Source organism: Sturnira hondurensis, unplaced genomic scaffold, assembly GCF_014824575.4.
Source record: "Sturnira hondurensis isolate 20B ecotype Veracruz unplaced genomic scaffold, ASM1482457v3 Scaffold0008151, whole genome shotgun sequence".
Classification (NCBI taxonomy): Eukaryota; Metazoa; Chordata; class Mammalia; order Chiroptera; family Phyllostomidae; genus Sturnira; species Sturnira hondurensis.
The window spans coordinates 357,655-379,830 of record NW_028080782.1 but is presented as its reverse complement, the minus strand read 5'-3'; the positions used below and the strand labels follow the sequence as shown (position 1 = coordinate 379,830).

Below are 22,176 nucleotides of genomic sequence, written 5' to 3'. Positions count from 1 at the left end.
GAAAGCCCTTAACAATACCCACCTCCACCTTCTTCTGCAAGGAATCTCCCCCAAAGAAATATTATAAAGTGCAGGGAAATGTTTCATGCCCAGCCCTGGCCAGGTAAGTCAGTTGGTTGAAGCATTTTCCCTTACACTAAAAAGTTGTGGGTCATGGGCCTGCGAACCAAAGGATCACAGTTCGATTCCCAGTCAGGGCACATGCTTGGGTTGCAGGCCAGTTCCCAGCAGGGGGCAGGCGACGCACGAGAGGCAACCATACATTGATATTTCTCTCCCTCTCTTCCTCCCTTCCCCTTTAAAGATAAATAAGTAAAATCTTAAAAAAAAAGTCGCGGGTTCAATCACGGATTGGGGTGCATGCGAAGGCAACCCATTCCTATTTCTCTCTCAGCACGATGTATCTCTCTCTCTATAGAAATCAATGAACATATCCTCTGGTTAGATAAAAAAAAAAAAGGTTTATGCCCAGCAATACATATTTAATTTATTGATTTGAGAGACAGAGAGGGAGAGAGAGAATTTGTTTTTCCACTTATTCATGTATTCACTGTCTTCTTCCTGCATGTGCCCTGACCAGGGATCAAACCCATAACCTTGGCATATCAAGATGATGCTCTAATCAACTGAGCTACCCAGCCATAGCCATATATATATTTTTATTGTAAAATATTTCCTATATAAAAGAGAATTTATAAAAACACCACAAGTAAGCTTTGAACGCAGGCAGTATTGTAGCCAATGAGGTCTACCTGAGGTGCGATTATTTTTCATTGAAAGCTTTCCCCTGGCTGCTGTGCCTCAGTGGAGCGAGCACCAGCCTGCAAACCAGCAAAGGGTCTCTTGTTCGATACCCAGTGGGGGCACATGCCTGGGTTGTGGGCCAGGTCCCCCCAGTAGGGGGTGTGTGTGAGGCAACAACACACTGATGTTTCTCTCCCTCTTTCTTCCTACTTTGTCCTCTGTCAAAAAAATAAAATAAAATCTAAAAAAAAAACCCAACTTTTCCCAATATGCTGCCATGACAACTAGAAATATAGTCGGCACTGACAATTTTTGGCAGTCTCTACGAAGACTGCAAAAAAAACCTCACTAAAACATCATAAAACATGACGGTGGAAGCCAGGGTCATTACAGGTCCCTGCCCCCAAGTGTCCTCTTCCCACTCCCCTCCAGGCGCTTGGGCATTTAGTCTGCCCACTTCTGAGGGTCCTTGTCCAGCACATGCTTCCCAAGGCCTCTATCACAATTGTAGAATGTGTTTAACTGCTCCTTTCTAGGTGCATGCCAGAGTGTCCTGAGAGACCCCTTAGTAGGACAGGTCACTCTTGAGCTGCCCTGTCCCTTGTGGTTAACAAAAGTTAGTGTCAGGACAGTACCTTCCCTCCTGAGGGTGGAAATAACCCCAGGAGACCAGGCCAAAGGCCTGGTCACCAAAGGGGGCTGGAGGGTCATCCACGCACAGATGTTTGACTTTAAGGAAGGAGGTGCAAGAGAGTGACACAACTCACCGGGGCCTTCTTGATTCGCGGCTGGGTAGCCATCCTTTCACTGACCACGGGGACTGGGCAACAAGCAGGCTGTGTGCGGGAGGAGAAAGACACAAATATGGTGAGAGACCAGGTCGGAGCTCAACCCACAATGCAGGCGAGACGGACAGACATGCCCACTAGAAGACAGGGACATGCACACACGTTCATACTGAATGCATGGGGGAGGCTATGGCATCCAAGGCACTGGGCGCCATAGGACTTAATCATCCTGACCCCCTACAAGGTGTGTACTATTCCCATTCACCCCATCCCACAGATGAGGAAACAGAGGCCCAAAGACATAAGCCACACACCTGAGACGACAGAGCTGGGACTGGTGTTTGGATGACTAGGCCCGAGTCCAAGGTAAGCTGTCTCTCAAACGCACAACCCACACCCACACCCTGAGACTCCCCAACACACACATGTACACCCATCTGACAGTCCCCAGGCCTGGAGGGAGGAACAGGGCCCCCTTTGCCCCCTCCATTGGTCTGAGTGCTAGCCCCAGAAGACACCTCATCCCTGCCCCCATGCTCTGGTCTCCCCGAGATCTCATGGGGTCACTGTGAGTCTTAACAAACAGATACATGTAAGGAGCCCACAGTCATGTGGCACAAAGTAATACTCAGTCCAGCCCATGCCGGGTGGCTCAGTTGGTTGGAGCCTCCTCCTGTACACCAAGAGGTGGCAGGTTCAATCCCAAGTCAGGGTGCATACCTAGGTTGTGGTTTTGATCCTCTGATGCCTGGTGGAGTTGCGTACAGAGGCAACTGATCGATATCTCTCTCTCTTCCTCTCTCTGTAAAATCAAAACATAAAAACGATGTTTATTGTAGCACTGGTCCTAGAAGCGTAACATCAACCAATCAACAAACAAACAAACCCTGGATAGGAGGATAGAAGATCAACCAATCAACAAACAAACAAACCCTAGATAGGAGGATAGAAGACTGGGTGTCCAGTCTGAAACCCCAGGTCACTTCCAGGAAACAGGAGTTATGTCCCTAAGGGAAGTGACTTCATGCTGTTTTAAGCAGAATTTAATTTTTACAAATGTATTCTTTCTGGACTTGCAGTCTCTGACTCCTATCGCTGCACCGCAGGGCAACAACACGGGCTCCTTTCACTGGACATGGTGCCACCTGAGCCAACTCACCGAGGACACACAGTGGGCCAATGACTCCTGACACCTGTAAGGGTCCTTGAAAGTATCATAATTCCTTTTAAATTTGTAATAGAAAAAGCGCATCTAATCCAGCCTGGACTGCATTTGTCCACATAGCAATGCAGTCACAACTAATTTTTTAGTCATGTAAAAGGAGGCCAGGAAAGCACATTGGCCCTAGAGTGACATGCACATGGGTCTGGTGACCTCTGAACCCTGTGTGGCCTCAGATCTGTGGCTGCAGAGCCAGGGGTGGCGGCTGCTCCTGCTCCTGCTCCTCTAAGCTTTCTGGCATTTCTTTCTGTCCGTTGTTTCTAAGGGGAAACAAGGATTTGCCATGTGTGGGATGGTTAGGGTGGTGGCACTGGAACCTGGATAACTGGGTGTTGTGTTGGGAGATTCACTTAAAGTCTCCGAACCTCAGTCTCCCCATCTGCGAAACGGGGGTGGTGAGGGTCCCTCCCTCAGAGTTACTGGGAAGCCTATGAAATGCCCAGAATCATACTCTGAGCACCCAACACGCCCTCCTGGAACAAACCCACCCCGGTCAGCATGGGGCAGGGTCTCTGACCCTCCTTCTTAGCCTCACACCTGACTACCACACACGTCCTGCCCTCCCAGAGCAGGGGAGGCTCTGAGGGCGGGAAGGAGAGGGGCTCTAGGGCCCGCCAGGCCCGCCTGTCCGGGAGGGCCGTCTTTCCCACGCTCTCGGAAGGGCACCCCCGACACCCCCACTCACACACGTCATCCACGCCCAGAGACAGGGGTGCAGATGCACACAGACAGGGGGAGGCTCGGGCAGGAGAGACGCACCCCACACGCACTGACACACTCCCACCAGACACACAGGCGCATGGGAAGAGACCAGACCCAGGTGGACCCCTGGAAGGCGTCCTCACAGGGAGACACTGCGGAAGGAAACAAAGGCAGACGTTAGCACAGAGGGACCCTGGAGGGACAAAGACAGGCAGCCAACACACACGAGCCAAGGGGAGCCACAAGTGGCTTCAGACACACTAGCGCTGACAGACTCGGAGACCTACGGGGACGGCCCGGGAGTCTCAGCCACACACACACACACACACAGCCACAGGGACCACTTGCACCCGCANTCCTGCTCCTCTAAGCTTTCTGGCATTTCTTTCTGTCCGTTGTTTCTAAGGGGAAACAAGGATTTGCCATGTGTGGGATGGTTAGGGTGGTGGCACTGGAACCTGGATAACTGGGTGTTGTGTTGGGAGATTCACTTAAAGTCTCCGAACCTCAGTCTCCCCATCTGCAAAACGGGGGTGGTGAGGGTCCCTCCCTCAGAGTTACTGGGAAGCCTATGAAATGCCCAGAATCATACTCTGAGCACCCAACACGCCCTCCTGGAACAAACCCACCCCGGTCAGCATGGGGCAGGGTCTCTGACCCTCCTTCTTAGCCTCACACCTGACTACCACACACGTCCTGCCCTCCCAGAGCAGGGGAGGCTCTGAGGGCGGGAAGGAGAGGGGCTCTAGGGCCCGCCAGGCCCGCCTGTCCCGGAGGGCCGTCTTCCCCACGCTCTGGGAGGGCACCCCCGACACCCCCACTCCCACACGTCATCCACGCCCAGAGACAGGGGTGCAGGTGCACACAGACAGGGGGAGGCTCGGGCAGGAGAGACGGACCCCACACGCACTGACACACTCCCAGCAGACACACAGGCTCATAGGAAGAGACCAGACCCAGGTGGACCCCTGGAAGGCGTCCTCACAGGGAGACACTGCGGAAGGAAACAAAGGCAGACGTTAGCACAGAGGGACCCCGGAGGGACAAAGACAGGCAGCCAACACACACGAGCCAAGGGGAGCCACAAGTGGCTTCAGACACACTAGCGCTGACAGACACGGAGACCTACGGGGACGGCCCGGGAGTCTCAGCCACACACACACACACACACACACAGCCACAGGGACCACTTGCACCCGCACCACCCCGCCCAGACCCGCACACTCTCTACCCGCGGCCCCGCCCAGTCCGCAGCCGAACTCACAGCAAGTTTCCCCCAGGAAAAACGCTGGGGCCCACTAGGCCCCGGCCGCACTGCGCCTGCGCAGACGACGGAAAATGACACTTCCCAGAACTCTGTGCGGCGCCGCCACAGCCCCCGCCAGGGCCTCCCCGCCCATCTTCGCCGACCGGACTTGAACTCGCTTCATCTCCCAGAGGAACCCACGGTACAATGATCCAGAAGGGATTCGTGAGGGATCGGGGTGAAGGGCGGGCCCGGGAGCAGGGAGAGGGCCAGGCAGGAGCGGGCCAGGCGGGGCGGAGGGAGTAAGGGACCGGGGAGGGGAGGGAGAGAGGGGTCACGGCGACCGGGCAGGGGTGGGGAGCCCAGGGAGCTGCACCGGAGGCGGGGGGAGGGGGAAGTTCCAGAAAAAGCGGGGTTAGTTGGAGGCGGAAAAAGAAGCCGTAAGACCTCTGCAGACGTCCTGCCTCTGGACAGGGAACCTGTAGTCCTGCTGACTCGCAGAGAACTTGTAAAGCGTGCGGAGACGCAAATGATTGTAACCAGCAAAGAAGTCTTGGCACTTCGTGTTATGGGCCAGCCCCTGTCCTGGGCGTGCTATAGTTACAGAACCAAAGTGGGGGTTCTGCTGCCTGCCGCCCCCAAGAGGCAGACTCTACGGACAGAGGCTAATGAGAAAGGCAAGAGGTTTTTCATTCCGACGCTGCAGGGTCGGAGAGAATGGCAGGCTCTAGTCCCAAAGCCCATCCCCTCCGTTTGGAAAACCTGAGGAAAAACCCAGTCTCCCTCCGCCCAACCACAACGGAAGGCCGTGCCCAGAGTTCCTGCTCCCACTAAAGGGACCACCTTTTGGGAACCTTAGGTGCCGCAGAGCAGATGCCCAGGCACCTCAGCTCGCTTCCGGCTGCTGGCCAGTTTCACTCCCCCTTCTGTAACCTGCAGACCCCGACGTCCGCCAGGCTGTTTCCCTGGCCACTTTGGTTCCACCAGACACACCGGCTAGTACATTCGCCAAGTGCGCAAGAGAGCCGCCCTTCCTTACCCTGAGTTTATATTAGTTTGAAGTGTGGGACGGTCTGAGTGCCCAATGAACTTCCCATAGTTCAGCATGCTCCGTTAGGGGCCACCTGGGACCAATCCTCTCTTTTCCGCAGGCCAGTCTGACCAGTCTTCGGTCCAGCACCACCCCCTGCCTACACTGTCAACTATGTCGATCCAGGTTCTGATACCTAATTATCTTTTTTTAAAAAAAGATTTTATTTATTTTTAGACAGAGGTGAAAGGCAGAAGGGAGGGGAGGGAGGAAGAGACATATCACTATGTGGTTGCCTCTTGCACACCCCCTACTGGGGACCTGGCCTGCAACCCAGGCAAGTGCCCTGACTGGGAATTGAACCCTTGCAGTCTAGCGCTCAATCCACTGAGCGACAGCAGTTGAGGCCATATCCAATTATCTTGATAGCTTTGCTAGAATTCAGAACAATACTTCCTTGTGCTGTCATCTTGTCCAGGGCAGGGGATCAAAAGGTTGTTAATACAGTAGCTTGGTTACCCAGGCAACACACCCACCCACTGCCTGGCCAATGCCTCAGTGATTGGAGGTCTCTGGTGGACCCTCTGCCTGCTCCTGGAGGTATTCCCCTCTACAGACATTTGGAAAACATTTCTGTGGAAATAATTTACCCCCAAAAAAAGATGCGCCAGGATTCAGGATGATGGTTATTACTGTGGCGTTGAATAATTGGGAGAGTGCTGTAGTTATATGTGAATTATTTATTGGCAAGGTTTCAGTTTTCATGTCAAAAGTTGAGGGTCACAAGAAGGACATTATTGTGTATTTATAAAACTAAAGTATGGCTATATTTTATGCTGACTCCAATTATAAACGCTTGAATTTGGGTTTCAGTGACTTTTTTTTTGGAATGACATGAAGCCTTGCAATTTAAAACTTTTCTAAAAATCCTTACTGTCTCACATGATCAACTGTGTAAATTGTAAACTGTGTTTGCTATTTTAGGGTCACATTAGCTGGAGAGACATGACAATCACCTCTTGTTAGGTTTGGCCTTGAATGATCAGGTTTGGCATGGTGCAAATCTTCAGGAATAAGCCCCTGGCGTAAAAATCCAGCCATTCTGGAATTGGTGAGTGGAGGGATGGATGTGTTTGTGCTTCCGGAAGATCTGGTCACCAGGGAACGCACAGCTGCCCCCATCACTCAAGACACAGACATTCATAAAACATCCACTATGTGTTAAGTACTCCCAGACACCTGAGGTGTGTCTCCTTCCCTCAAGAGGATAATTTCCACCTTTTTAAAGAGCAGAAAGCTTTCAGGGTCTGCCTAGAGCTTTTGATGAACTCGACCCACTGAACTGTGGGTCTCCCTACATTTCCAACCTTCCATGGAGGTGTTGGCCCAGTGGGTTTTGATGTGCCAAGTTCTCTAAAGAAATAGGAACTCATATTAAAAATCTTTTTTCTTCATTGGTGTCTGTCTTGCTTTCTATAATTTCATCTCCATGACGGCAAAGAGTGAGTGAGCTGAAGCAAGTCCACCTGTTGCTTGGGTGCAGTCCATGGTGTGCCCCGTTGAGTCACCCACGATCATGGAACCCCTGTGGGGTAAGACTCTGCCAGGAGAGCACACCATGGGTGGGGAATCTGTCCTTCCCACTCAGGACCTGGTCCAGAAGGCAGGCCTGTGAGGCACCAAGTAAAGACTCCTGTAAGGATCACCCCACAAGGAGAAGTATCTATTTCATTTTTAAAAATTCTCATTTATTTGAGAGAGAGGGATTTGTTGTTCCATCTATTTATGAATTCATTGGTTAATTCTTATACGTGTCCTGACTGGGGATGAAACCCACAACCTTGGTATATCAGGGTGATACTCTAACCAAGTCAGCTACCTGGTCAGGGCCACTTTTTTTTTAGCAACTATAGAGAATTAATCCCACCGTATGGATAGACCTAGTTCTTATGACGCCTTCCCCCCAACCGACAGACACATAAGTCATTTATAAAAGTGATCATATGAGGTCCTGAGACCCATGTGGAGAGGCCCAAACTCAACTCGTAAAGGAATCCACAAGGATTTCATGAAACCACCCAGGGCAATCAGCTCCCAATGACCTTTGTGTTTCATTACTACTGAAAATGCTTCAGTTTCTTCTGCAGGACAAAAAGAATGACTGAAATGAAAAAAAGTCACCTAGTTGCCTCAGACCTTGACTCCAGTCGCCAGGGGTGTCTGGGGTGCAATGAAGGCCAGAGTTGCCAAGTCTGCTCAGAGAATACAGGCCTCCTCCCACTGGGCGTTTCCGTCACCTGACTCATGGGGTAAGCCTTCTAAACACAATCCTTATAAATCAAGTGACGTATTTTTTAATTGATTGATTTTGGAGAAATTTAGGGGAGATCAAGTTGTTTTACTCATTCATGCATGCATTGGTTGTTTGGGACCTGACCTGGGATCAAACCCACTACCTTGGTAGATGGGGACAACGCTCCCACCCACTGAATCACCAGGATGGTCCCAGTGTCAGGTCAGGCGGGTAAGTACACTGTTCTCTGCCCACCAGACCATTTCAGCAAATTAGCAACTGTACTGCAGTTAAATAACATGTACGTGAATCAAGAGTCTGTCAGGGGGCCAGACACAGGGAACACTCAGTGACTGACAGTCAGAGCCATTACGTTCGGTTCAAAGGGCCCAGTTCACAGGCACATGACTGGGATTCTACAGGCTAATCCACACCAAGTACTTGGGACAGACCCAGAGAAGTGCAGTTGGTGGTATTGTTGTTGTGGGCTTTTAGGAGGACCCAACAAATTTCTAAAACACAACAGAAGCTTTAGAATATATAGTAAAAATAGCAAGGGCTTTATTAATTTAACTTTTTTTCTTTTATTGTTTCTAGTGAGGGGAAGGTAGGGAGAAAGAGAGGGAAAGAATCATCAATCAGAGACAGAAACATCAATTGGTTGTCTCTTGCTGGATTCACGACTGGGAGCCAAACCCACAAACCAGGCATATGCCCCGACTGGGAGTTGAACTGGTAACCTTTCGGTTTGTGGGATGATGTCCAAACAACTGAGTCACACCAGCCAGGGCAAAAATAGCTAAGGCTTTAGTGCACCATGATCCAATGCTGTCGACAGAGGTAACTATGAAAACTTAAATGAGTTAAAATTAAAAACACGTCAGGGCACATACAAGAATTAACCAATAAATGCATAAATAAGTGAACAACACATCATATCTCTCCATCTCCCTTCATCTCTGTAAAATCAATTAAAATTAAACACAGGTAAAAATTCAGTTCTGAGGCTACACTGGCCACACGTCAAGTTCAATGCCCCATGTAGCCAGTGGCCCCCACATGGACAGCACAGACACAGCTTTCCGTCCCCGCAGAAGTGCTGGGGGCAGCCCTGCTCCAGCGGGTCCCAGCACGTGCTGTGGGAACCATGTGTGAATTAGCTCAGAAAACCCACCTAACACCATAGGGCAGGTTTCCTCACTCAATCTCCTTACAGACGAGGACATGGGGGCTCAGAAAACGCCCACACTGGTCAGAGCACACAGCTGGGGTGTGAGCCCGGGCAGACCTGGTGCCAGAGGTCCTGCTCCCAACCAGATCTGGTCAGTCACCTGCTTCTTCCTGATCTTGTCAGCGCTGCTGGGGGGGTTCCCCTTCCCTTTATCTCATCTTCCTCCTGTCCCTTTCCTTCCTTCCTGTTCTTCTTTCCCTTCTCTTCTGTCCCCTCCCAGCTCCCCTCCCTTCACTTGTCCCTGCCCACCGTGACCCAGTGCTGGGGTGGAGAGGCCGGGGGAAGCAGTGGCCACGTCCCCCCTGCTGCACAAGAGCAGACTGAGCTCTCCCCAGGACAGAAAGCTGCTGAAGCCCCACCCACACACAGCAACCACTGAGTCCTGGGACACGTCCACAGGCTCTGGGGTTTTCCCTGTGGAAAGTATCAGAGCTCTGAGCCTTAGTGTCCACAGCAGAAATCCCAGGGGGTAACAGGACTCTGAGTAGTAGTTATTGGCCTATTTATTAATAAATACTTCGTGTTATTTTATCCTTTATAAAGCACCATTCTTGTATCATTTGCTATACATTATTGCTAATATATCACTATTATCATCAATAATGATGCACGGATTGGATAACACGTCTGACTGAAGACGCCTTATTTTTGCAAGAATTCCAGTCAGAAGGGGGTGGGTGGGGGGCAGATTATGACCTGAGAGAGGATTCTTCTCCTGAAACTGAAAGAGCTCTATGGGGAGGGAGGCTCACTTGCAGGGGTTTTTGCAGGGGCCCTTTCTCCCATCTTGGAGACTGAGGATCTGGGCCCAGCCTTCTGGTCTGAGCATTCCCAAGCCAGGAATCCAGGGCTGGGAGGGTCAGGTGGCCTCATTTCTGGGGCAGGACTGCTGGGTTCCTGGGGAACCAGTGGGGAACCCGCACCTCCTCCCCACAAGTGTTGACACTCATTTTGGCAAGACAAAGGGTACCTGTACCTTTTGTACCTGCTGACTGTTTAAAATGATGTTAGTTGCTGTTAAATAAAAGTTTTCTTTAAAAAGAATTTAACATACCACTATGAGAATCTGTAGCATCTGAAGGCGTTACTGTTAATGACACCTGAAGTCTGAAAAAAATGGTTTTTCCATCATGAACCATTTGGCAGCTTCAGCTGCTGCAGGGAAACTGGGGGCTGGGTGTGGAGAAAACAAGGACACCCACGGATGCTGACACCCTAATCTCTGGACCGGATTTCGCTCTGTGTGACAAAGGGAGAATGTCCCCAAGGAGCCCACCTTCCCTTTTTCCTTTCTTCTCTCCCTCCTCCACTTTACTGTTCAGGAGATGGAGACCCGAGACACTACACTGGTGCAGACAGTGCAGTTTGCTGGGTCTCCGTCTGGAGCCACAGTGCCCCGACACGTTCCCAGATACCAGACCTGGGGGGGGCTTGCTTTACACAGGAGGGGAAGCAGCCGGTGTGCATGGTGAGGTCTGTCCCCGGTACCCACATCTCTAAGACCTAACTGCGCAGGACTTCTCTTGCATCCTAACCGTGAGTTCCAATGTCACCTTTGTCACGGAGGCATGGGCTCAAGACCCGCGCAACGGGGTTTTGTCTGAGACCCCACAAACCTTCCCCAGCCCCGCCCCTCCTGGTGCGTCCTACCAGTGCATCCTCCTCTGGTGTCGGGTGAGGTTAATGTTTCCGCTGAAGGTTTTCCCACACTTGCCACACTCATAGGGCTTCTCTCCCGTGTGGGTCCTCCGGTGGAGGGTGAGTGAAAAGTTCCTGACGAAGGCCTTGCCGCACTCACCGCACCTGTAGGGCTTCTCGCCCGTGTGGATGCGCTGGTGCTCAATGAGGTAGGCGCCCTGGCTGAAGGCCTTGCCACACTGGCCACACGTGTAGGGCTTCTCGCCGGTGTGGCTGGCCTGGTGTGCCACCAAGGAAGAGCGCCCAGAGAAGTGCATCGGGCAGAGGGAGCACGTGTAGGGCTTCTCCCCCGTGTGCAGGTGCTGGTGCTCCTTGAGCGAGGAGTTCTTGCTAAAGGCCTTGCCGCACTGGCTGCACTTGTAGGGCTTCTCCCTGGCGTGGCTGGCCTGGTGTGCCACCAGAGACGCACGCGCAGCAAAGTGGATTTGGCAGATGGGGCACTCGTAGGGCCTCTCCCCGGTGTGCACACGCCAGTGCTCCTTGAGCGAGGATTTGTGGCCGAAGGCCTTGCCGCACTGGCCGCACTTGTAGGGCTTCTCGCCCGTGTGGCCAGTCTGGTGTGCCTGCAGGGACGAGCGCGCCACGAAGCGCTTTTGGCAGATGGCGCACTCATATGGCTTCTCCCCCGTGTGCACGCGCAGATGCTGCGTGAAGAAGAAGTTCTTGTTGAAAGTCTTGCCACAGACGCTGCACTCAAAGGGCTTCGCCCCCGTGTGGATGTGCTGGTGCTGGATGAGGCAGGCCCTCCACCTGAAGACCTTGCTGCACTGGCCGCACCTGTACGGCCCCTCGCCCGTCCGGGACCCGCGGTGCAGCATGAGTGAGGAGCTCTTGTTGAAGGCCTTGCCGCAGTCTCCACACGCGAACGGCTTCTCCCCGGTGTGCGTCCGCTGGTGCTCCATCAGGTGCACGCTCTGGCTAAAGGTGCGCCCACACACGGTGCACTCGTACGGCTTCTCCCCGGTGTGCGTCCTCTGGTGAACGAGGAGGGTCACACTCTGACTGAAGGCCTTGCCGCAGTCGTTACATGCGAACGGTTTGTCACCGGTGTGTGTCCGTTTGTGGTTCCTAAGATGCACGTCCTGGCTAAAGGCTCGCCCACACACGGCGCACACGTGTGGCTTCTCCCCAGTGTGTGTCCTCTGGTGCTGGATGAGGTGCATTTTCTGGCTGAAGGCCTTTCCGCACTCCCCACACACATACGGCTTCTCCCCGGTGTGTGTCCTCTGGTGCACGATGAGGTGCTTCTTCCGGCAGAAGGCCTTGCCGCAGTCCCTGCATGCGTACGGCTTCTCCCCCGTGTGCATGCGCCGGTGGACCGTGAGGCGTGACTGCTGGGTGAATTTCTTCCCACAGGTGGCACATGAGAAGGGCTTCTCCCCAGTGTGGATTCGCTGGTGATTCTTCAGGGATGAGTTACAGCTGAAGGCCTTGCTGCACTCCCCACACACATAGTGCTTCTCCCCTGTGTGGACCCGCTGGTGGACGGTGAGGTAAAACCGCCGGGTGAACTTCTTCCCGCACGTGGTGCAAGAGAAGGGCTTCTCCCCAGTGTGGAGTGGTTGGTGCTTCATCAGGCACGAGTTATAGCTGAAAGCCTTGCCGCAGTCCGCACACTTGTAGGGCTTCTTCTCTGCACAAAGTTTGGAGGGAGAAGGGAGGCTTGAAGTGCCTGAGTCCTTCCCACACATGGTGGACGTGTGGGTTCCCGCCCCTTTCAGTCCTTCGGATCTCAGTGGGGCCAGCCTGGGGCTTTGGTGGACAAGTGCCTTAAATTCATGACATTCTGGGGCTAATGCTTGGGACATGTCCAGCTGCCCCAGACAGGTCTCTGGGCTCCCCTGTCGACACCCCGCCTGGTCGCAGGTGGAACCGTTCCTCGGTGATTCTTCTGCCACCACCACAGCAGATGGTCTGTCTTCCAAAACACCATCCTGTGGGTCTGATTCGTTGATGTCAGGGGTAGTCTCCAAGTCTGAGGGAAAGAGATGACAACACGCAGGTAGTTAACTACGCTCAGAGGGAAGACCTTTCTAAGACAGGACAAGGCACAGCCTGAGAGCTGGGGAGAAACTGTTGTGGGGACAGAAAGAGAAGGGAAGACGTGAGCTGAGACAGTGAGGTGGCGAGAAGTGAGCAACAAAGGTTGCCCTTGGGAGGCGGTGCAAACTGGCGAGGGGAGCTCAGGGCCGGGCGACGGACCCCTGGGGAGACAGAGCAGGAAGGCAGGCTTGGAGGGGCTGATCGAGGCCCCCCAAACCCAGTGACAGTTTACTGCTCAAGCTCCTGGCTTCCAGGCCCCATCCTGTGCTCCACCGGCCACCTGTGCTTCGCAAACCATTGATGTTTATTACAAATGATAAAGTGGAGCTGACTCTCTGGGGATGTGCTGGTTGTCCTCTGCCTCCCCGCCCCCGGCCAAGCTCCCGCCTTCCTACGCTGCCCAGGAGCAGCCCAGCCCTGACAGCCGGGTCCAGACCCCTCTTTGCACGTTCATCCCTCCCTGCTGACCACAGCCGCTCAGTCCCCTCCTGAGTGTGGCCAGTGGATTCCTCATCTCTGTTTCCAGCCTAGGGGGCTGTCCTGAGTTCTGGACTCAGCACATGGACATCAGAGTTCCTCCCAACATTTAAAAATCATGAGATTTTACATAAAAATCACATTAAAAAGGGGGTATCTGCCCTAGCTGGTGTAGCTCAGTGGATTGAGCGTGGGCTGTGAATCAGAGAGTCGCTAGTTCGATTCTCAGTCAGGGCACATGCCTAGGTTGCAGGCCAGTTCCCAGCAGGGGCCATGTGAGAGGCAACCACACATTGATGTTTCTCTCCCTCTCTTTCTCCCTCCCTTCCTCTCTTCCTAGAAATAAATAAAATACTTTTTTAAAAAAGGAAAAATCTGTACCTGGCTGGCGTGGCTCAGTGGATTGAGTGCCGGTCTGCAAGCCAAAGGACAGCCGGTTGGATTCCCAGTCAGGGCACATGCTTGGGTGGCAGGCCAGGTCCCCAGTAGGGGGTGCTGTTGGGAACCGCCCTGCCTGGTTCCAGGAGTTGTGACTGCCTCCGGTGGGTGAGTGAGCAACCTCCGGCATGCGGGCCACAGGAGACAAAGCTTGTCTCTGGCAGCAAGAGCTGCTTATGCTTCCTTCCCCTGCCCCTAAAGCTTGGGCAATGTCCACGGCGGTGTGACCCCTCAGAGAGGGGCAACTTAGGCCAGACATGATCACTGGGAGGCCCTCGTGGACAGACTGGCGGGGGGGGGGAGGGGCTGCAACANGGGGTGCTGTTGGGAACCGCCCTGCCTGGTTCCAGGAGTTGTGACTGCCTCCGGTGGGTGAGTGAGCAACCTCCGGCATGCGGGCCACAGGAGACAAAGCTTGTCTCTGGCAGCAAGAGCTGCTTATGCTTCCTTCCCCTGCCCCTAAAGCTTGGGCAATGTCCACGGTGGTGTGACCCCTCAGAGAGGGGCAACTTAGGCCAGACATGATCACTGGGAGGCCCTCGTGGACAGACAGGCGGGGGGGGGAGGGGCTGCAACAAAGAGTGAGTGATGGACCCATGTCCCTCGGCTATTCCGAGGGAACCCAAGCCCCCAGTTCCTTCTGGGAGAAGTGCTTCCTGGCTCTAACCCACTTAAGCCTAAAAGCCTATGATGGGGAAAATCGGTACAGCCCTGTGCTACAAAGGGCCGGTTCTCTGGGGTGATCAGGCCTAAGAAAGAATATGTAAAATCCTGTGGAACCTGCTTTGTTTAGAATGCTCTCATTTAAATGATAAGGGTCCAAGCAAGAAGTTTGTTCCTCAAAGTTTTATGGCTCTTCAGCTATCTGACTAATGAATAGTGAAGAAGCACCTGGAAAGGTCCTCACTATCAGACGTGAGCTGGAGTGTGGTAAGACTGCACACCCCCGAGAATGGCTGCAGTGAGAGAGACTGAGCATGTTTAGTTCTGGCAAGCACACGGAGCAATGCAATTTTGGCTGAAGGCTGGTGGAAATAAAGACCGAGACATCCGCTTTGGAAAAAGTCTGGCAGTTTCTGAAAAAGCTAATTATGCACCTACATATGACCTAAACATACCCAACAGAAAGGACGGCATGTGTTTACAGAAAAATGTCCAGAATTGGAAACAACACAAATGTTTATCACCAAGTGAAGGGATAAACACATCATGGTTTCTCCATGAAGTAGAATATTACTCAGCAATAAAAAAAGTGAACAGTTGCCCTGGCTGGGTGGCTCCGTTGGTTGGAGCACCATCCATGCACCAAAAGGCTCCAAGTTCAATCCCTTGTCTGGGCACATATGGGAGGCAACCTATCTATGCTTCTCTCTCTCTCTCAAATCAATAAACATATCTTCAGGTGAGGATTTAAAAAATAAAGAATGAAAAAAAGAAGTAAACTATTGATACACAAGGATGATGTGAGTGAACCTCAATGATGATGCCAAGTGTAAGAAGTCAGATTAAAAAGTATGTGTCATATGGTTAGATATATTTGAAATTCTAAAATAGGCAAATTAAACCACCGGGACAGAAGGCAGAGCAATGTCTGCCGGGAGATGGAGGGTAGGGAAAACGAAAAGGAAACTTTTTGAGCTAATGGATGCATTCAGATCACGGCAATGCTTTCCTGGGTGTATGGAAGGTGGACCCCCCAAAATGGGAATAGTCTTCTGGAGGGCCCCTAGTAGTGCAGGCTTCCCCCTAGGTTTCTAGGAACCCAGCTGTATCAGTGTACCAGCTGGCAGTGTCGTGTGAGGCTGCGTTTGGCTTCAGTGAATTTTTTGTGAAGACTCCTCGAACAAGTTTTTCTGTTGCATCATGGCTGATTTATGTAAGTAGCATGACCCAGGGCCGCACCCTCCTTATCCACCTGATTATGCTTTAAGTGGTTTCTTCCCCTGGATGAGAAAAGTCCTCAAAAGGAAACATTTTGCTGATGTGGAAGAGGTGAAACAAAAAAATGGCAGAAGCCCTAAAAGGTATCAAAATTGATGAGCTCAAAAACTGTTTTGAGCCCTAGCTGGTGTAGCTCAGTGGATTGAGCGCTGGCCCGTGAACGTAAAGGTCACCAGTTCAATCCCCAGTCAGGGCACCAGCTGGGGGTGTGCGAGAGGTAACCTTTTGATGTTTTTCTCCCTCTACCTCCCTTCCCCTCTCTCTAAATTGAAATAAATAACATCTTTAAAAAAACAGGGTTTTTTTTAAAAAAAAAGGGGAAGGAAAGGAGAGAGGGAGAGAAATATCAACATATGGGTGCCTCTTGTGCTCCCCTGCTGGGAACTGGCCTGCAACCCAGGCATGTGCCCTGACTGGGAATCGAACCGCGATCCTTTGGTTCACAGGTCCACACTCAATCCGCTGAGCTACACCAGCCAGGGCTAAAAAAAACCTGTTTTGAGCAGTGGAAAAAAGTCATGATAGTGTATTGCATCAAATTGAGAGTGCAGTGAATGTGACTGAAGTTTAAACAAATAAAAATAAAGATACAATTTTTTACAAATAAATTCCGATTTCTTTGGGCCCCCCCTCTTATACAGATATCAAAATGCATCCAATCGTTTCCATGCATTATGTGTCGTTAACTGTAGGTCTGTTAAACCTTCACAAGCTGTTAAAGAAAAGGGAATGTACTCTAGTCATGAAAGTTAGCATTTTTCTTGAACAATGTTATCTAGGGAAGTCTCTCTGTGCCGGTGACTACAAAGGACGCTCATCTTCGAGAGCGCTGTGATTTCCATCGCACAGCTACACCCTGATTTGTTGGGTCAGTCTCGTAGGTGGGCAGCTGGGGTATTTTTCTTCACTTTTCTTCCTCTGACAAACTCTGCACACTTATAGAAAAAAAATCTAAAGGCTAAGTCCCAGAAATGGAATTAAAATTTGGTTGATAACGCCAAACTATCTTTCAAAAGAGCTGCTGCAACCTTATGCTCCTAGATTGAAGAGGCCCCTTCCCTACATCCTCATAATACAGGATGCTGCTACTTTTTTTTTTTAAGACTCACCTGAGTATTTGCTTATAGAGGGAGTAAAGGCTTGGGGGCGGGGGAGGTGGAGAAGAGAAATACCGATCAGTTTCCTCCTGCATGTGCTCAAACTGGGGCTCAAACTCACAACCTACATATATGCCCTGACCAGGATCGAACCCACAATCTCTGGGTGAACAGCACAACACTCCGACCAACTGGGGCGGCCAGCCAGGTGTGTCTTCTTCAGCTCTGTGTCCTGCACAAGCAAGGACTGTATTAATGAGAATCAGTTGGTACTTCTTTGACTATCAGTACAGTTTCAACATCTTTTATAAAGTCTAACTCCATGCCTGTCTACACCTACAAATTTCATGCTCATAAGTCTGGTCCAACTTTCTATCATTCATTTGGTCTCTTTCTTATTTATTTCCAGGAGCTATTTATGTACTTATAATCTTCTGACTTTCATACAGGCGATACATCCTCTTCTCCACTTCATCACCTATTTATTTTTAGCTTCAAGTAACTTGAATGTCCTACCTAGCAACATCTGTCCACCTTTTTTTTTTAAAATTTCTGTGTCATCCTGAAGTGACAGGCAGGTGGTGATAATGCAGTGAAGCTGCCCCCTTACCCAGCAAGACCAGGTTCCAGTAGGTCTCCATCATCACCTCCCTGTACAGGTCCTTCTGCGCAGGCTTCAGCTGCTGCCACTCCTCCTGGGTGAAGTCCACGATCACATCCCTGAACGTCACCACCCCCTGTAAAAGGAAGCGCACAGCACTCACTGCAGGTCAGGAGATGGAGCCAGAAGGGCCAAGAGGATCAGGAAGCCACACTGGATGCACCTGACATGGTGTCTGCAAGGTGCGGAGCTCTGAAGGGCCTGACCACTCAGTGTCCTCGGTGCCTAGTACACTGGGTGGTCCTCGCCCAGGCAAATAAACTATAGGGCTGTTCACAGGAAGGCAAACACGATTCAAAAATGGGCAAAGGACCTGAACAGACACTTCTCCCAAAGAGGACACACAGATGGACATATAAAAAATGCTCAGCATCACGAACCTAGAACCTTGGCCTGTCAAGATGATGCTCTAACCAACTGAGCTACATGGCTAGGGCCATGTATACATCCATTATTGTAAAGTATTTCTGGTATAGGAGGAAATTTAGAGAAAATACCACAAAATAGCCACCCATTAAAACATCATAAAACGTCACAGCAATGAGGGATGTGTACGGGTTCCTTCCAATGTCCCCCTCTTGACCCCTGGACATTTAGTGCCATCTGCCCGGTTCTGAAGGTCCCTCATCTAGCACGGCCTCTGTAGGAGCCTTTGCCAACTTGACCGAACATGTATAAGCCACCACTTCCCAGGTACCTGCTGGAGTCTCCTGAGAGCTCCCAGGGTGGGACAGCTCACTCCTGTCCCCTGTGTTTAACAAAAGCCAATGTCACGACAGTACCTTCCCTCATCAGGGAGGACAGGGGCCTGGGCCCTGAGGGGAGTTTGGGCGTGAGGAGGGTCATGCCAGTCCAGGAGCCTGACCCTTAGGAAGAAGGTGCAAGAGGGCGAAATGACTCACCAGGGCCTTGGTGGTCAGCGGCGGGGTGGCCATCTCTCCACTGCCCATGCAGACCAGGAGATGGGCAGGCTGTGCACAGGGGGAGAAACAGGCACAGTGAGAGGCCCGATCAAGGCCTGACCCACAAAGCAAACAGGACAGACAGGCACACCCACTAAAAGACAGGCAGACAGGGACAGGAATACACATTCATAACCAACACCCATGGCCTCCAAGGCACCTGACAAACGTCTCTGACTTAACCCTCCTCACACCCTACAAGGCAGGGGCTAGTTCCACTCACCCCATTTCACAGATGAGGAAAGTACAGCTCAAAGAGATAGATGGGTTGCCTGAGACTACAGCTGGGATTGGAGCTGGGCTGAGTACGTCCAGGTCCACGTGCTTGGTGCACAGGTCAGATCCACACACTGACATTCCCCAACACACACGTGCACACCCACACTGCCAGTCCCGGGGCTGGGAGGAACAGGATTCTCTGCTGACTCCCTGGGTCCGAGTGCTGACCCCAGAACACACCCAACACCCCCAACACCCCCTGGGCTTCCACAGATCTTGTGGGGTTATTGTGAGGCTCAACGAACAGACAGGTAGGGAGCCTGGAGCCTGTGGCCCACAGTCAAGAACTCGGTCCTACCCTGGCAAGGAGGCTCAGCTGGAGCGTTTTCCCAGACACCAAAATGCGGGCCTGATCCCCGGGCGGGACGCTTATGGGAGGCAACCAATCCATGTTTCTGTCTCCAAAACCAACAAATATACAAATGATGTTTATTGTAGTACTGTTCCTAGAAGCAAGACACCAACCAACCAACAAGAAAACCATGAATAAGGGGTATAAGGCCGGGCATCCAGTCACCACTAGGAAGCAGGAGTTACGTCATGTCCTTGGGGGCGGTGACTTCATGATCTTTTAAACAGAATTTACTTTTTACAAACGTATTCTTTTCGTACTTGAGGTCTCTGACTCCTATCCCTGCACCACGACACACACACAGAGGTGCACACAGAAGGATCCCGGAGAGACCAAAACAGCCATGGTCTCTGACACACACACGAGGAAAGATGAGACACAGGAGGTCACCTGGACACAGGCGGTGACAAACACCGAGACGCACAGCGACAGCGCGGGAGTCTCAGTGCAAGACACACACACCACACACAGCCACAGGCACCACCTTCACATGCACGACCCTCCCCGATCCGCACCTCATCCGGAGTCTACACTTCCCTTCCACCAACTCGCATCCCGTCTCCTCCCACGCCCGCCCAGTCCGCAACTGGACTCACGCGCAGCTCCCCTGAGGCCAGGCGCCCACTAGGCCCCCTGTCGCACTGCGCCTGTGCAGACGTCGGACTACACTTCCCAGAAGCCCACGCCCCACTGGCCCCTCCGCTACCAAACGGACCCAAACCCGGAAGCACCCCGGAAGCGCCCACCCGAGTCACCAGGCTCCGTCTCCCAGGGGTCCCCGCGGCTCAGCGGCAGAAGGCGGGGTGTTTGGAAGGGTGTGCAGGGGAGCGGGGAGTGGGAGACGAAATTGAAAGCAGTGACGAGGTGGACGGCGAGAATGGGGGGCCTGCAAGGGGGCCGAGAAGGAGAAAACGGTAGAGAGAAGATGAGGAGGGAGGCGGGGAGGGTCACCCGGGCAGCTCAGCTTGCTCCAGGCCGCAGTCAGTCTCCCTCCTGGGACCCGTGTGCGGCCCTGCGCCACCATCAGCCAGACCGCTTCCAGGGCCCAACTCAGGGCGAACTCAGCGGCTAATACTTTCACCAGGCGCGTGAGAGAGCATCCTTTTCTTCCCCTGTATTTATATTAGTTTCAGGTGTGGGACGGTCAGAATTGCTAATTAACTCACCAAACTTACGTGCGCCCGGGAAGACCTGTCCCCACCCACCTCCATCCCTCCTTTTCCCCAGGCTAGGCTGACCGGGGACCAATCCCGTTTCCACAGACTACACTGTCAGGCCTCTTCGGTCCAACGCCTCCCCACAGCCGCTGCTGGGCCCTCTGGGGCGCCTTTGCCAGCCTTCCCCTGGTTCCGCCCCCAATTAGGTGCCCCTGTCCAAGTATCTTGCTAGCCTTGCAGGTGCTCAGTGCCCTACTTCTCACTGCCACCATCTTGCCTGGGGACGGGGGCATCAGCCACCCAGAGCTGGAGGCTCCATACCTGAGGTGGGAGGTTGCGGGGGGAGGGCAGGAGAGGGTGGGTAACAGGCGTGTGCGCCGAGCTTTCAAAAGGCAGGAGCTCCGTTACCGGACAAAGCGGCCTGTCCGCTGCCTCGCCTTGGCCGTGTTGGTTCGAATCTCTCCCTTGCTGGTCCCTCCTGTTCCTGCCCTCCACGCGCTCCCAGCAGTCCTCCCCACAATGGGTATCATTAAGATGTACAAATCCATTTAATTCTCGCAACCAAGCTATTTTCCAGATGAGGACAGTGATACAGACAAGGAAGGTCAAAGGAGAGGAAAATGGGGGAGCTGGGCTGGCAAAGAGGCCTCCCGGCTGGGGAACTCTTACACTATGAACCTCACAAAGCCATGTGCAAAAGGGTTTTGTGAAGGCCGTGTCTGGCGTGGATGGTGGGAGTTTTTCCCACGGTGATCTAGAAATTTTAATTCCCTCACCTAATCACATGGCTCCAGTGTCAACATCCAGACCAACTTTCTGTACAGGCCAGTCCTGGGTTACATTTCTAGAACATTTCTCAGTTGTCACAACTTCTTTCAGTAGTAGCTCTGGAGTCTCTCACTTTTTATAAGGACACCAGTCCTGTCAGGTTAGGGACCCACCATTATCACTTTATTGAACTTTAATCCCCTCCTTAAAGGTCCTATTTCTAAATATGTCACATTGGGGTTTAAGGCTTCAACATTCGAGTTTTGGGGGTGGGGATACAATTCAGTCCATAGCCACGCCTGTACAACTAAATATTGAATTCAACAACATCCCACTTTGGCAACCAATGAAATGAGACTCTCAGTTTGGTTTTAATCGATTTTGTTTGAAGAGAAAGGAATGGGGGAGGGAGAGAGAAACATCAACTTGTTGCATTTATTTATGTATTCATTAGTTAATTCTTATATGTGCCCTAACTGGGGATCGAACCCATAATCTTGGTGTATTGGGACAATGCTCTAACCAACTGAGCTACACAGCTAGGTTGTCCAATCTTGAACAATCTTAACAATATGACTTCAAACATTGTAAGACATTTCAACAACATCATACAAAAACCTTAGTTGAAATTTTTTGCCTTGATATGAGAAGTTGACAAACTGACTTTTAAATTACCCAAAGCAATTGGATACCAGCATCAAATATTTGCTTTGGACTAGCATTCCTCTTCCTCTTAAAATGGTCATTATGAGGACCGTACACTTCTGTTCTGTCAGGAGACTGCAACTAATAAAATTCACTGGATGTCTGCCCAGTGCCCACACTGTGAGCTGCTATTTTTTCTAGGCTAGAAAAGAAACAGGAGTCTCACTTGCCCCATCTCACCCCAAACCAATCCTTAACACCTCAAATTTTCTGAAGGTCCTATTGCCTACTACTCAATCTCCACACCAAATCATCAGGTAAGTTTGTTCGGTAGCAGGAAGATGGAGTATAACCAGTAGTCTGAGAGATTACAACCTTAGAAAGCACAATACCTCCGGTGGC

The 22,176-nt window shown here is 51.9% G+C and overlaps 1 protein-coding gene across 1 annotated transcript in view; it reads right to left on the bottom strand.

Moving 5' to 3' along the window:
• The window catches only part of LOC118992226 (uncharacterized), a 47,199-nt gene that overhangs the window by 9,223 nt on the left and 15,800 nt on the right, over positions 1-22,176 (bottom strand). Inside the window, exons 7-13 of the mRNA XM_037053927.1 lie at positions 18,514-18,582; positions 17,561-17,687; positions 10,907-12,929; positions 10,533-10,570; positions 3,440-3,594; positions 2,253-2,334; positions 1,512-1,564 (exon numbers count right to left, since the gene is read on the bottom strand). Of these exons, the coding sequence (XP_036909822.1) occupies positions 1,512-1,564; positions 2,253-2,334; positions 3,440-3,594; positions 10,533-10,570; positions 10,907-12,929; positions 17,561-17,687; positions 18,514-18,582 (2,547 nt within the window). The remainder of the gene's footprint in view (positions 1-1,511; positions 1,565-2,252; positions 2,335-3,439; positions 3,595-10,532; positions 10,571-10,906; positions 12,930-17,560; positions 17,688-18,513; positions 18,583-22,176) is intronic.